This window comes from Xenopus laevis, chromosome 8L, assembly GCF_017654675.1.
Source record: "Xenopus laevis strain J_2021 chromosome 8L, Xenopus_laevis_v10.1, whole genome shotgun sequence".
Classification (NCBI taxonomy): Eukaryota; Metazoa; Chordata; class Amphibia; order Anura; family Pipidae; genus Xenopus; species Xenopus laevis.
Genome location: NC_054385.1, coordinates 122,766,663 through 122,780,865, shown reverse-complemented (window position 1 = coordinate 122,780,865; position 14,203 = coordinate 122,766,663). Strand labels below are relative to the sequence as shown.

Here is a 14,203-nt window from a genome sequence, read left to right as displayed (position 1 = left end):
GAACTAAAAATTGTTCGACTATTCGACCATTCGATAGGTAAAACCTAACGAACATCAATGTTAGCCTATGGGGAATGTCCCCATAGGCTTTCTAACAAATTTCTGATCGAAGGAAAATCGTTTGATCGATGGATTAAAATCCTTCGAATGGTTTGATTCAAAGGATTTAATCGTTTTGTCGAATGATATTTCCTTCCATCGTTCGATTGAATGAATTGCGGTAAATCCTTCGACTTCGATATTCGAAGTCGACGGATTTAACTTCAACAGTCGAATATCGAGGGTTAATTAACCCTCGATATTCGACCCTAAGTAAATGTGCCCCTTAAAGTGACCTATAGGTCATGTTGATCCTTTTTTTTGCTGAGAGGTTTGTTTTTGTAAATACTTATTAGTTGATGTTTCTAAACCTGACTGTTTTGCCAACCTGACTCTCCCATCTCAGTCTGTCAGTTAGAGTTTCTAATGCTAACGGACTTCTGCTGCACAAATATGGCCGCCCCCTCATAGACGAGCTTTGAGCAAATACTTTATGGCAAAATTATAAGTAACAAACAAAGCCAATACTATGATAGATGACAATTTCTGGTGTCAGTATCTCTTTAAGGGGTTTTAGTATTTATTTGATGAACGTTTTGATTGTGGCCCTCAAGAGTTGAAATCTCTCTTGGTTTCCTCAGCATAAAGTTTTTATTTTGTGGCTACTGTTGGGCAGATGACCAAGTGCATAGGTGATCTGGCCATGTCCAGGCAATATCTTAACAAGTGCCTCTCTTACAGTATATGACATATCACGACCATTAAAACCTCTTTCTGGGTCTCACCAATAGCAGAGTTACATCAGAAATTCGGACTCTAAATTGGACAGGACACGCAGAATGCCTGTAGTCGTTTTTACAGTGCCCATTCTCTTAAATATTAACTGCTTCATCATGTATGATTGACAAATCCATTGTTCTCATGGTGCTGTACACTGTTCTCATGGTGCCAAAAACCTAAATCATGAAATAAATATGAAATTTTATGTGTTTTAATTTCTCAATATACATTAATTCAAATGTTTAAATGGTTTGTGTGTGATGTGTTAATGTATGTTCCACTGGAATTGGAATTCATCTGGCCATTTCTAGTCTCCCTTCGGCTTGTCCGTACTGTTAAAACTAAGTATCAGAAGCAAGCTATCCTTCGGCCAGTAGTCCAGTTCCCACAATTCCTTGCATGCTTCTTGACAGGCCTGTTAATCATAATAGGTGCATGGCATTGTGGGAACTGGAGTCTTGCCTGCAAGATACTGCGCATGTGCTGGTCTAAGCCTGATGGGGGATGTCTGGATGACCATAAAATCAATTTTTCAGGGAAGATGAAGTAAACATCAATGACCTTCTATTGTCCTCATCTATAATAACCTTTTCGCATAGCCACCTCCAAGACTACTTCTGTGCTGTACCAAACCTTGCCATAGCCAGTCTCCAGCCTTTAAAATATTTATGGACCCTATCAGTTTCTGTATCACTGACTAGAATAACTGCCCTACTAAATACTGTGTTCCCTATTGGGTTTTAAGCATGCCACCAGGGCCCTTATTAGCAAATGCGATATGTATTGGGACATGGTTTATTTTCCCAGATTTCCCTGCTATGACAGAGTTGCTTAATACCAGTTGGACCAGAGAGTCTACTTGATTTGAGCTGAAGTGATGTTTAAGATGAGCTCTCAGTTGCATCAATGCATCTTGGATTTCATCAAACCTTCCAATGACTCACTCAGATTCTATTTACATGAAGCTACAGCAATGTTGCTCAGTGATGTGGTTCTACAGTTCCTAGATAATGATGATGTTAGGCTCTGCTGGTCTCTGAGAATGAGTCAGTCTCTGGTTGCTTGGCCTAAATCATGGGCCAAGAAGGTTATCCCCTGCCTTCTCCAATGTATTTTTCAATTTCTCAGCAGCCTCACTAATCATTTAAGTCCAACCAAGAACAAGAACTGTCCTTTTCCTCACTTCCTGGAAAGAGTTTGAGGCTGACACTCTAGATCTCACCACTCTTTTATATCCTAAGTATTGTGGCCTGTCCTGAGACTCAAGCCAGGTCTTGAGAACCCAACCTTGCCTAAGTATCCTAAGCCTGTCTTACCTTGACTTACCATAGTATTCTTTTATCCTGTAACCCGGCTGTCCTGTTCTATGTTGGCTCTATGCTGTTCTATGCCCTCATCTGAATGTTTCTACCCATTCTGACCATTCCCTTCTCTATCCTGTCTCTCTAGATCTTTTTGGAATTACTTAAAATCATAGTCCTGTGAAAGAATCATCTGACTTGTGGTTGTGCTCCAAAGTCTTGGTACTTAATTTTAAAATGGGGAGCACCCATATTGCTATTAATCACCCCAGGTGAAAATGCCCAGAATTACAGTCTTCTACATTGCCCTTACTTGCATTCTCTTTCCATTGCCTTCAAATAGACAGAGTCTGACCTTGAAGTTCTTGTGTGTCACTACGCACTTTTATGTGGCGATTTCATTTCATTTTCCCATGCATGGATATATTTGAATAATATAGGCAGTAAAATCACTAGCATTTGAGAGAGGGAGGAGTTTTCCTCCCAGTTAATAATGTGTCTTGTAAATATTATTATTATATTAATATGGTAGGAGGAGAATGATCACTTGAGTTTGCATTTCGCACACACAATGTAACTTGGAATTTTTTTCTTCGAAATGTATTATACACTGAAGCTGCTAAAAGTCAGAATCTCAAACTTGCCAAGGTTATGTAGAAGTCAATGGCTGATGTTCCTTTTACAAGTTCCATCCAATAATCTAAAAAATTCATGTTTTTTGGCGAATAAACTAAAAAAATTGATCATCACATCCAAAAGATTCATACAAGTTTTCACTCAAGTCTTTTCCCACACCTAATTTTTCGAGTTATTTTATTGATAAATTAGTTAAAATAGTGGATGGGAGGATGGGAGGTGGATTTGAGTTTTAGTAACTACCCGTCTGAATGTTCACCATAACTTGGTGTCTTGATGTCAACACATAATCTACTTCCACTCAAATAATGGCTGTTCATCCAATACTTTGTAGTATCCTTTATTTTGAGAGCCTTTCAGCCACTTTACAAAATGAGATACATGTTGATAAATAGTCATATACAACATCAATGCAAAAGGTAAGTGCTAGGTGTGAATGAATGCTGTGATGAAACTGGGTTCAGCCTTAGAGCTCAAACTCTGAAGATGTGTTTATATGATAATATTTGCAAGAGAAGTGGGGTTAAACCTGGAGATACCTACAGTATGGAGATCTGATCTGGATATCTGTGCTTTGACCATATAATGAATCATGATCAGAGGTCATTTCGTAGTGTTTGAAGACCACCTTCCTTAACCATAGATGTACAAACCTTCTGCTGTGCATTATTTTTGTTGCTTTTTTCTTCAAAAACCTTTTAGGCTGATATATCTAGACATGGCCTGTGTTACAGAAGTCACATGTTTCTGTGTAATCTGATTTTGAGGATTGCACCTTAAAAGTAATAAACTGTGCCTGAAAAATTTCAATAATGGACATGGTGTTGAACTACGTGGAGATAAAATATGAACAGGTGTCTTGTAAACATACACTAATACAGAATCAGACTGGGGGATCTAAGCCATCCTGGTTTCTGCATCAGGGGCCCCTGCACACACACCCCGGATCCTCTGCCCTAGCCACAACCCCACTTCGGCTGGGCAGGCAGGCAGGCCGATAGTGGCTCTAGGTAGGAGGGAGGTTTCCAACCAGCCCAGTCCGACCCTGCACTAATATATAAAAAAGTAACTACAGTAGCTTATATTTTGGCACCAGTGTCTTTTCTTAGCATTTTTAATCATGGATAGGCCAGGGTCAGACTGATTCACCAGGGTACGAGGAGAATGTCCAGGCTCTCCTGTCCACCTAACTATTTGGCTTGATAATAACAAGCCCATTATGCACTCCTGTATGATGTAAAAAGGGAATAAAGGGGGATAGTAAATGGCAGAGAAGAGTTTGAAGAAAATTTCATATGTAAGGGTCTTGATACAAAATCTTGAATGTTTTGTGCAATTTCTGATCCCAGGTCTCGATCAGAGCTCCATTATATGGACAGTGACATGTAGAAAGCAACAGAGACTTTGGTCATGTTCCATTTGCACTTATTGTCTATGGCTCTCTGCTGCTCAATATTTATTCTTTTTGAGGTCACAAACTGGCTATTGATAACGTCAAATATATTTTAAAATCTCATTATATCTATTTTAAGTGGACGAGAAGAAAATGGATAGTGTGTAAAGCTAGACAGATTCAACAGTAAATCCACCAGAACCCGAATGGTTCCAGATGCGGTGGGCAGAAAGTGTTTAGTAATTAATGTCGCCTTATCCATATAAGCCTCGTTGCTATGCCATTTACAGCACGGTTAAGCTCCACTTGCATTCAATCCAATAACAAAGTGGTTGCTGCTTTTAAAAACCACAAGTGTATGGAGCCAGCAGGGTAAGAGGATATTAACACAACTGCTTTGTATGTGGAAAGAGCTTAGTGAAACCAAAAATACAGTAAGTCTAAACGACATAGCGGGGGGGGGGGAAAGAAACACTGGTGTTATGCATGCTTCATTAGGACTGTTCTAGCATTGCTGTAGATTAAACATACTATTATTAAGCTTCAGTAGTGTGTAATTCATACCTTCTCCATGTCTACTCACTAATATTTGCTCAGGCCTTCACCTAGTTCATAACAAGGTTACAAATACCATATATAAAAACACTGTCAACCTGCTACCATATCCTGGCACTACGCATTCACCCCACGTCTCAACCTTTAATAATTTTCAAACATATTTAGCACTGAAAAGCTAGACTCTAAACAATGGCCTTGGTCTAAAAAGTGGAGCAACACTGTCTACCAGTGCTCTCAGTTGGTATGACTAGCTATATAATATCTTATTCATTTTGGGTATGAACTACCTTACAGCTCTAGTCTTGAGTTCAAGATAAGAACAACAGCAACTTCTCAGGAGAAGCCTAAATTAGAACAGAAGAGTAACACTTTTAGATACCAACTGTTTGTAGATGCTAATACCATGTTTTCCTTTGCACTTGTTGCTATTAATATTTATGCCTCAAGAACACACTATGTCATCAAGATTCCCTGTTTTTTTTTTCATTAAATAGACCCAAACCCTCCCCAAGTTCTGCCTACCATCTCATAGTTGATTTCTTTCTTATATGGAAAGGCCTAACTTCTCACACAAGACTTGGTCACTTATAAATAAAGCCACATTCGCCCTATAGTACAGCATATACATAGAGTGTCTGAGAACTACAGACATAAACAATGCATTTTCATACGGAGAATGAATTCATAACAAACTTATACGGTTCTGTAGAACCAGACTGAGGGGATAAGTGCGATAAATAAATAAAAAAAAGCCATAAGGGATGAGTGGCATCCGATTAGAGGTCTGGTATTCTTATTAGATAACATGCTGTGTTTAGTTTTACAATTCTGACAAACGCTGCTCTGCGAAAGTTCCAGTAGAAGCCAGACCATTCCTTTGGAACCTTCAGTCAGTTCCTTCTGTCAGGACTAGCTTAAGCCAAGTGTAGACGTAGATCTGTTACTTTGAGAATAATTAAGAGAGGCATTTGCCAACAGTAATGTTTTTTTGTTGGTCACAGGAATATACCATTTACATGAGTTGATGGGCTCTTTATGTATCTCAGCCACATCGGAAGGAAAAGACATGGTTTCCATGGTAGGAAGGAGAAGGCATATTGGTGAAAGTCAATATTTGAGTGGAAATTCTTGGCCACTTCAGTTTCTACAGTCATGCTTTAAATTCTGTGCCAGCATATATGTCTTCACTCCAGTCATTGCCCTTTTCCCATACTGTTTCTGTGGACATGAAACTGCTGGAAGAAGTCTTTAAGCATTGATTCCAAATGAAGGGGACCGTTTTCTTCTTATCTTCTTTATTGAACTCTGTTATTCATCCTCAAAAATTCTCAGATACTTCTTGTCACATTTCATGGTGATTTATGGAGATATTAAGTTCAGACATACAGTATATTCCGTCTGAAGCGTAGGCATCCTAAATACTGATGAAGCCAGGTAGTGTATACGTACAGATGGGACTGAGGAGTCTTTTTTTATTTTCTTTGAAAGAACTAAGTCCCTTTCTGAAAGTTGAACTCAGCAGAAGACCTCTCTTTTGTCAGTTTACTCCAAGATGTCTAAGTATACTGGTGGGGCTTTCACAAGGGCTTGAAGCTTGTTGTGGATCTCTTTAATATTCAGCCTCTGCTGTGGTTCCCTCTGCCAACACCCTTGCATGATATTGTAGACTTCTGTAGGGCAGGTCCTAGGTCTTTCTAGTTGCCTTCCTTGGGTGATGCATTCAATGGCCTTCAAAGACAAATTACAATGCGATGGTTAGGTAGAGGAGATAGACCATGTACCCGTACACCCACAACAGGAACAGAAAACAAATGGTATATATAGAAACTTGATTAAATTGTTGGATGTACTCATCAACAATTGTTGTTTCTATCAATTATTCATTAACAAATGGGTTCCAATGAATACTTTATGGGAATAAATGGCCCACAGAATCATCTATGACTTATTCACATCAAAATAAATTTACATCAAGAAGAAAAATAATAGGGTTTTTTTGTTACAAATGCAGGTGCAATGGAGAGCACATATTGACTGCACTTGCACATCGTTGTGTATCCACTCTACTTATTCTGTACAACTGTGCCTACTGACTCTGGGGAACCATAGAGAGGGTTGCCACCTTTGCTGGTAGTTACAACTGGATATAGGAGCAGGGTGATGACATAAGGGTATGGAAATGATGATGATGTTGAGGCGGAGCTATGTCATATCAAGGGTGGGGGTAATGCCACTCGATTGCAATTCGATGGACTTCTGATTGGTTTTCAGAAGCACTTTGAAAAAATTGGTGGGTGGCCAACCTAATCCTGGATCCCTCTAACCTGAACATGGTGGTAATTCCAGAGATCCCACAGTGGCTTGTGTCAATAGCAGAATTAAGACCAATAAATCAGATGCAAATAGCGATTTTTTTCACCAGGCATGGATTCGCAACAACATTCCTCATTTTGTCATCCGTGAATACCTCCCATCTGACCTCAATCACATCCCCCAAAAAAATAAGATACCTTTGTGTGTGTGTGTGGGGGGGGTTGCATCTGGGGCAGGGGGCCAGAGGAGGTTAAGGGGGGTTGTAGCTGGGACAGGGGGCCCGGGGTGGGCTTTTACCCCCCAGTCCAATACTGATCTTTTATGCCAGGGATCCCCAACCTTTTTCACCCGTGAGCAACATTCAGAAGAAAAAGGAGTTAGGGAGCAACACCAGCAAGAAAAATGTTCTTGGGGTGCCAAATAAGTGCTGTGATTGGCCATTTGGTAGCCCCTATGTGGATTGTAAACCTACATTGAGGCTCTGTTTGGTAGTAAACCTGGATTTTATGCAGCCAAAACTTGCCTCCAACCCTGGAATTCAAAAATAAGCTCCTGCTTTGAGGCCACTGGGAGCAACATCCAAGGGGTTGGAGAACATGTTGCTCACCAGCTACTGGTTGGGGATCACTGCTTTATGCCATAAGAACACACAGTGCAATATTTGTGCACAATTTGCCATTGTCCTCAATCTTATACTTATGGACTGGGTGCCTCTCTATGGCTGAGTATTTGCTGTTAACAAATAACAGAAGACAGAATTAGATTATATAAGAACAGCTTGAGTGTATTTGTCTATGTTTGCATGTACAGTCCCTGTATATTGTGCCTCTGCGCTATCAGCACCGCGTATCACATGCTCTCATCGTGGCTATAAATGGGTTTTTCATTTCAGCTCTCTGCCACTTAAGAGTCACAAGTATCTGTAAATAAAATTAGTTGTCAATTAGTTGTCAAAAATAAATAATGTTGTGTTTGCAAATTTCCCCTAAGTCCCGGCTTAGGCGCTCCCAGCCTATAGTAACCCGATGCTTCTCTGTGAGGGGAAAAATCCACTTATTCGGGTGTCTCTTGAGTTCATTAGCGTCTCTAGTTCCTGAGAAGGCCGGTTACAAGCCCCATAGGGCAGCAAGAATTGAATTATCTCCTTCACTCGTTGGAGAAAAAAAATAACTGAAATTGATTTTGATTTATGTATTGAAATAACTTTCTTGGCATGGAAGAGGCTCGTAATTTTAGGACAAGAATAGATGGATAGTATGGGATAAATAAACTCCCCAAACTTTGTTCTAATTTTTGTTCCACAAATCCCTGTTCCTGTTGGATGTTTAGTCCTACGCTGTTGCAATGGAGAAGCGACCCCTGCCTCCAATACTTGCTCATTGGCATCTAATGAATCTTATTGACAACCTCATGCTATGCTAATGAGCAAAGAACAGAGGACCCTCGTGATATTTTTTAAGGAAAGTAGGATTTTTGTCAATATGTCCCTATTGTCAAAATACTTGTGCAACAGATACAAGTTAAAATGTGGACATCCTCTTATGATTTTTCTTTTCATGATCATGATATTAGCAGTTTTACACTGCTAGTATCTTGATTTTTTTTTTCTTTTTAACAATACGGGTTAGACGATTGGAGGAGACAGTAACTCCCGAATCTAAACTGCATAGTTAGCCCACTCCTCATCAGCTTGTTTAGATTTTAAAGCATATATCTACGGACAAGGGAGATAATAGAGCGGTGTCTGGAGGAGCTGCCGCTAAAAGCTTTACCCTCATACTGTAGTGTCTATAGGAAACAAGATGACAGCTCCTACCTACCAGCATTAACCCTAATATACAGAGAAAGAATGTTCAGCATACATAATGAACTATACTCTCATCCTGTATGAGCAAAGAGGAATGCTTAGTGCACATAATAAGCCATGAGCTCATGACTTACTGTCTATTTAATAGCAATAATTTAAAGCTAACCTATATTTATAAGTGTTATAATATCCCTCTCTATGCTCACACGGGCTCCCCTAGAGTGGAAACCCAGGGGAGCCATTCGTTGTTCATCATTCTGGCCTGTAAACGATATTCCGCTCAGTATTCAGGGAATCCCATCTGAGGTCTCCCTGAGGCAATATCTTTATTATACTGATGCAAAACAAAATGTTGGTATATCTGAAGTCCCTATAAGCAGCATCTGTGATGTATTCATTTATAATCGATTTCTGAGTATTTTTTGCCGAATCGAGAAGATACTGCAAGTGGTGCATTGGTCCTAGAGGCAGGAGGTCTAAATGAGATGGAACTGAGCAGAAAACCATCAGAACGCTCTTCTTGTATCAGTATATTAAGCTTATGCTGTTTTGTCTGATCCCCGCCCAGACATGTCAGCTCTCTGTCAGGTAAAAACAATCGGTATACGCAGGGGCGTAACTACAGGGGAAGCAGACCCTGCAGCTGCAGGGGGGCCCAGGAGGTAAAGGGGGCCCCATGAAGCCCTAATTAATGTGCCATTTCAATATATATTGGTAAAACAGAAAACCTCTGGATATTCAGGAGGGCCCTAAAATTAATTTGTTGTGGGGCCCAATAACATCTAGTTACACCACTGAGTGTAGGACTGGGGTGTCTAGAGCCGAACGGGACTGCCGCCCAGGGGCCCCCACCCCAGTTGCAAGCTCCAGTTTCTACAAATGTTACCTCCTCCCCCACCGAGTACCTAGGGTTACCACCATGCCGGTATTTTACCGGCCTGGCCGGTAAAAATAATGGTTGATCCCATTGTTATTAATAGGGAAAAAAGATAAATAAATAGGTAGACTTGTATTTTTTCCCGGAAAACGTGCCAACCCTACGCTTACCGTATACCTTGCTTCTCGGGCGCGGAGCAGGCCTTGATTGGCCACGGCCCACCGAGTTTTTTCCTGGTGTCCGACCCAGAAAACGATCACTTTCTATTATGAAGAAAGAATGATGTACAGTATTTAAGAGTTGACTCACCTCTGTATTAGACAGCTGGTACCAAGGCTGCTTCCCATAGGTGAATATTTCCCAAAGCACCACCCCAAAGCTCCAGATATCACTTTCCGTGGTGAATTTCCTATACAGAATACTCTCGGGTGGCATCCAGCGAATGGGCAGCATGGTGCGTCCCCCAACCTGCAGCAGGATTAACATTGTATTGTTAGATCATTTAAAAAGAAAAATATTTAACACTAGCGACACAGAATGCCGGATTTGTTTTGAGATTTAGAATAAAAACCACACCTGTAACTTTTAAAGCTCTCCCTGGTTGCTAGGGTCAGTGACCCTGCATATCATAAAGTAGATTTAATCATTGTTAGTTTTATATTACTATAGCTGGGCCCATAACAACAGGGATTTAATAGCAACAGCAGAGTGTAAAGAGTCTAAAATATTTTGCTGTGAGGTCCAGTAACTTTTGGATTTATATCCAGTCGATGGACATATTGCGACAAACAAAACACCTACAAACAATAATCAAAGACACGTGGAAATTATTTTTAAAGGGGAAGTAAAGTCTAGAATACAATAAGGCTAGAAATGCTGTATTTTATATATTAAACATAAACATAAACTTACTTCACCACAAGCCTAATCAAACAAATGATTTATGCTTTCAAAGTTGGCCACATGGGGTCACCATCTTGTAACTTTGTTATACATCTTTGCAAGACTAAGACTGTGCACATGCTCAGTGTGATCTGGGCTGCTTAGGGATCATCATAAATTATCAAAACAGCACAAGTCAAATAATATCTGCCAGAAGCCGATACAGCAAGACTAATTAATAATCAGAATATGCAGACTGCACTGGATCCTGTGTTGTCATGTAATCTAATGTGGATTTTATAGTTTTTCTATTGTTTAAGACAAACTTTCTCCAACTCTGCAGAACCAGTGTCTGCAGCAAAATAATCCTCCAAATACAATCCCAGTTTATCTGTTTTAATCTGGCTCCATGATCTTTGTCCCTGCAGCTGGAGTTGGAAACAGTAAAGGAGATGTAAAGGCAAAAATAAAATCCAATACAAATCTCTACACAGTCGGCGACTGCTCTACAGGGAAACAAACAAAGCTGCTTGAGTTCTGCATGGCTGGGAAGTAAGGCGGGGCCTCCCCCTGCTGTTCATAAGTATGATTGTTTCCCTGCTCAGCAGTTAGGGACCGTCTGACAATTCCTATCCACAGCAGTAAATGAAGGGAGAATTTCACTGCATACAGTCAGGTTTCTTATAAAAACGGTACACATTTTTTAATTAAAGTGTATTAGAGATAGGTTTATTTTTCATTAAAGAAAGTAAAAATGGGATTTCACATGCCCTTTAAACAGAGTTATGGAGTTATTTGTATTTATATATTTGGTTGGGCACAGAACCAAGGGAGCAATTGGTTAGTGTGGTCACAAACCTCCTGGAAATCTCCACTGGGAGTTTGATATTTTTGTTAATGCTTAACCTCTGGTTTTGAATATATTGTATTTGTTCATATCTAGTGGAAGTGTTTTACTTTTCGGGGTCTTTTTTTCCTATTTAACTGGTTATATTTATCCTACAGACTCTTGTAATCGATTATGCAGGCTTATTTGGTGGCAGTAAACAAGGGAATGGCGGCCAAACTTTTTTGGTTCAAGCCCTTTTGAAGGTCAAACGTTTGGTCAACACCCCCTTTAGCGTATTGCAAGGTTACAGATAAATGAAAACTTTGCTGTATCAGCCATTCGTCTTTCCAACAATATAAATCAGCACATAAGTGTTCATCCCCAAATTCCCATCCAACCTTCATGTTAGTGATATCTCTTCACCTTCAGGATGAGCCCTACAACTGATGCTCCAGGCGCACCCAAGGGGCAGCGCCACGTTTTGGGAACCACTGGTCTTTGCTGTATGTCCCTTTAACCTAAAAGTGCCTGTCTGTTAAATGTATTTAATCACAAACTGATTATCTTTCGTATGTTCACTGTCTTGTAATCTTGCTCCTTCACATTAGCAATAACTTAGCCCCGCATTGTTTCTTTACTCTTCTTTCCATCTATTTCCCTGGGTGGAAAAAAGGTTTTTATTCTTCACTAAGTGATGTTCTCTCTTTTCCCATCACAGAACTGCATTAAATATGTATACGGATCTTACTGTGAGGCTCCCTCACCATGGCTAAAAGGGAAAGAACCGGTCCTTTCCATTCAGGATGTCACAAGTTCAAATCTCGCTGGAGGCCTTTAACAAGATGAAGACAGATGGACTGTCCCAAACTAACAGCCGATTTGGCAGGTATATCAGGCAATAAAACTCCCTGCTCTGGAACAAAGCCATACCTGACGCGTAGTAGCTCTCGGCTCGGATCGCTTCCTTGCAAATATACTCTAAGCTGCTTTTATTACACAGATGAAGATCAGAATGAAATCCTAATTAAGTGGTCGGGGTTTCCTAATTGGTGTTTTAGGGACTTGTGTTAGATGTTTTAACCAGAAACAGTTGAAAATATGGAAAAATCAGCAATATTAAACCATTACTCAACTGTTTATTCTACCTTCCAGATACCTACTCCAGCAACAGTTACTGGCCTCTTGGGCCATCACCCTGATGGCAGGTCAAATCTGATCTGTTACTTGTCCCCCTGGGAAATGATCTCATGACTTTAGTAACCTGTGCAGGCTCGTCTGGAGAGAACCGTATCCATTTGTTACAGCTAGAGAGAAATACAGCAAGAGACGTTCTTACAGGGGTTGTTGTAGCCTCTGCAAAGGCCCAAGTCTCATAAATGGAGCTAGGACTATGCATTGCAAATGGGAAGAACCTGTGTTAGGGAAAGGGCATACGCTAAGATTCAGAGAGATTTAGTCGTCCGGCAACAAACCACCTCTTCTTCAGGGCGACTCTCCCCCCCCTTCGGGCGACTTCTGAAATGAATCGCTCCAAGTGCCGGCGATTTATATTCTAGCCGGTAGGGAGGCAGTTCGGGGAGATTAGTCTCCCGAAGAAGAAGCCCAAAGTTTGTCGCTGGGTGACTAATTTCCCCCAGTAGCTTTGTGTGCCCCTGCCCTTAAACATCCACACATTTGCAAATCAAAGTCGGTACATTTCCCCCCAATTACATCCCACTTCAATGGTTCACAGGAAACCCCACCCACTTTCCATAGAGCCCCATTCCTTTGGTGGTCTCAGACACTGGGGGCCAAGTATTACTCACAATACCCAGGGGCCCACTACTTCTTCATTGGCAAGTCAGTGTACATGGTAACAGTTTGAAAAATAGAAACTTGCATTTCGAGTGGTTAACAAGACGGTTGATCCCTTGTGGACAAAAACATTCACTAAATAACCTTTTTTCATTTTTTTAACAATTAGTAAACCCAGAGTGCTGCATTTTTTATACATAATATATCATGTTCTAAATCCCACAGAGATTCAGGAGGCTATGTTTTTATTAATGCTGGGAAATGATCCCAGTCTCTTGAGCCAGCGGAGGTTGTGAGTGTTCCGGATTCCCTGCAGGCGATGATAAGGATCAGAACATCGGTGTCAGATTGTTAGCATTGATCTGAGCTTGCCTCTCGCTGGTTGAGTATAGAGTGTTACACTGTGTTATTGAGATCAGGAATAATCCGACAAATAGCGCAGAGCCATCTCGCCTTCTCTCGTTTCACTTGTTACATCGGCTGTTTGGGGAAAATCTGCTTATCCAACCACTATCTGGCCTGCTGGAAAGCTAGCGAGTTTCCAACTGTTTCTACTCAGCAAGAGAGAAAGTCTAGTGGGGTCTAGTGTTATGGATTCAACCTTAAGCTGGCCATAGATGTTGAGATTTTTAAAAGATCCAATCCTCATCGTGAGACCACAATTTTCTCGGATCGCACGAACGTACGATCGTACGAATTGACCATCAACTAAAAAGACCAATTTGCCAGGAAAACAAAGGGGAGCTGCCTGTTTGGCCCTGCAAACATAGATAGATTGCACTGGGACAGATAAAGATTTTTTAACCTGGCGATCAATTTTCGGACAGTTGTCGGCCGAAAAATCGTAAGATTGTCGATCGTTCGAATCCCACTAACCGCACGATAATTTCGAAGTATTGGTTGGACTTCGCTAAAATTGGTCATTAGGCAAGAAGAATCGTCGCGTCTATGGGGAGCTTTAGTCTTTTACTTCCTCATCTTTCGTCACAAGACC

The 14,203-nt window shown here is 40.7% G+C and overlaps 1 protein-coding gene across 1 annotated transcript in view; it reads right to left on the bottom strand.

Moving 5' to 3' along the window:
• Positions 1–3,776: 3,776 nt before the first annotated feature.
• Positions 3,777–14,203, bottom strand: part of ntrk1.L (neurotrophic receptor tyrosine kinase 1 L homeolog) — a 74,415-nt gene continuing 63,988 nt past the window's right edge. Inside the window, exons 16-17 of the mRNA XM_018231426.2 lie at positions 10,014–10,172; positions 3,777–6,435 (exon numbers count right to left, since the gene is read on the bottom strand). Of these exons, the coding sequence (XP_018086915.1) occupies positions 6,250–6,435; positions 10,014–10,172 (345 nt within the window). The 3' untranslated portion in view covers positions 3,777–6,249. The remainder of the gene's footprint in view (positions 6,436–10,013; positions 10,173–14,203) is intronic.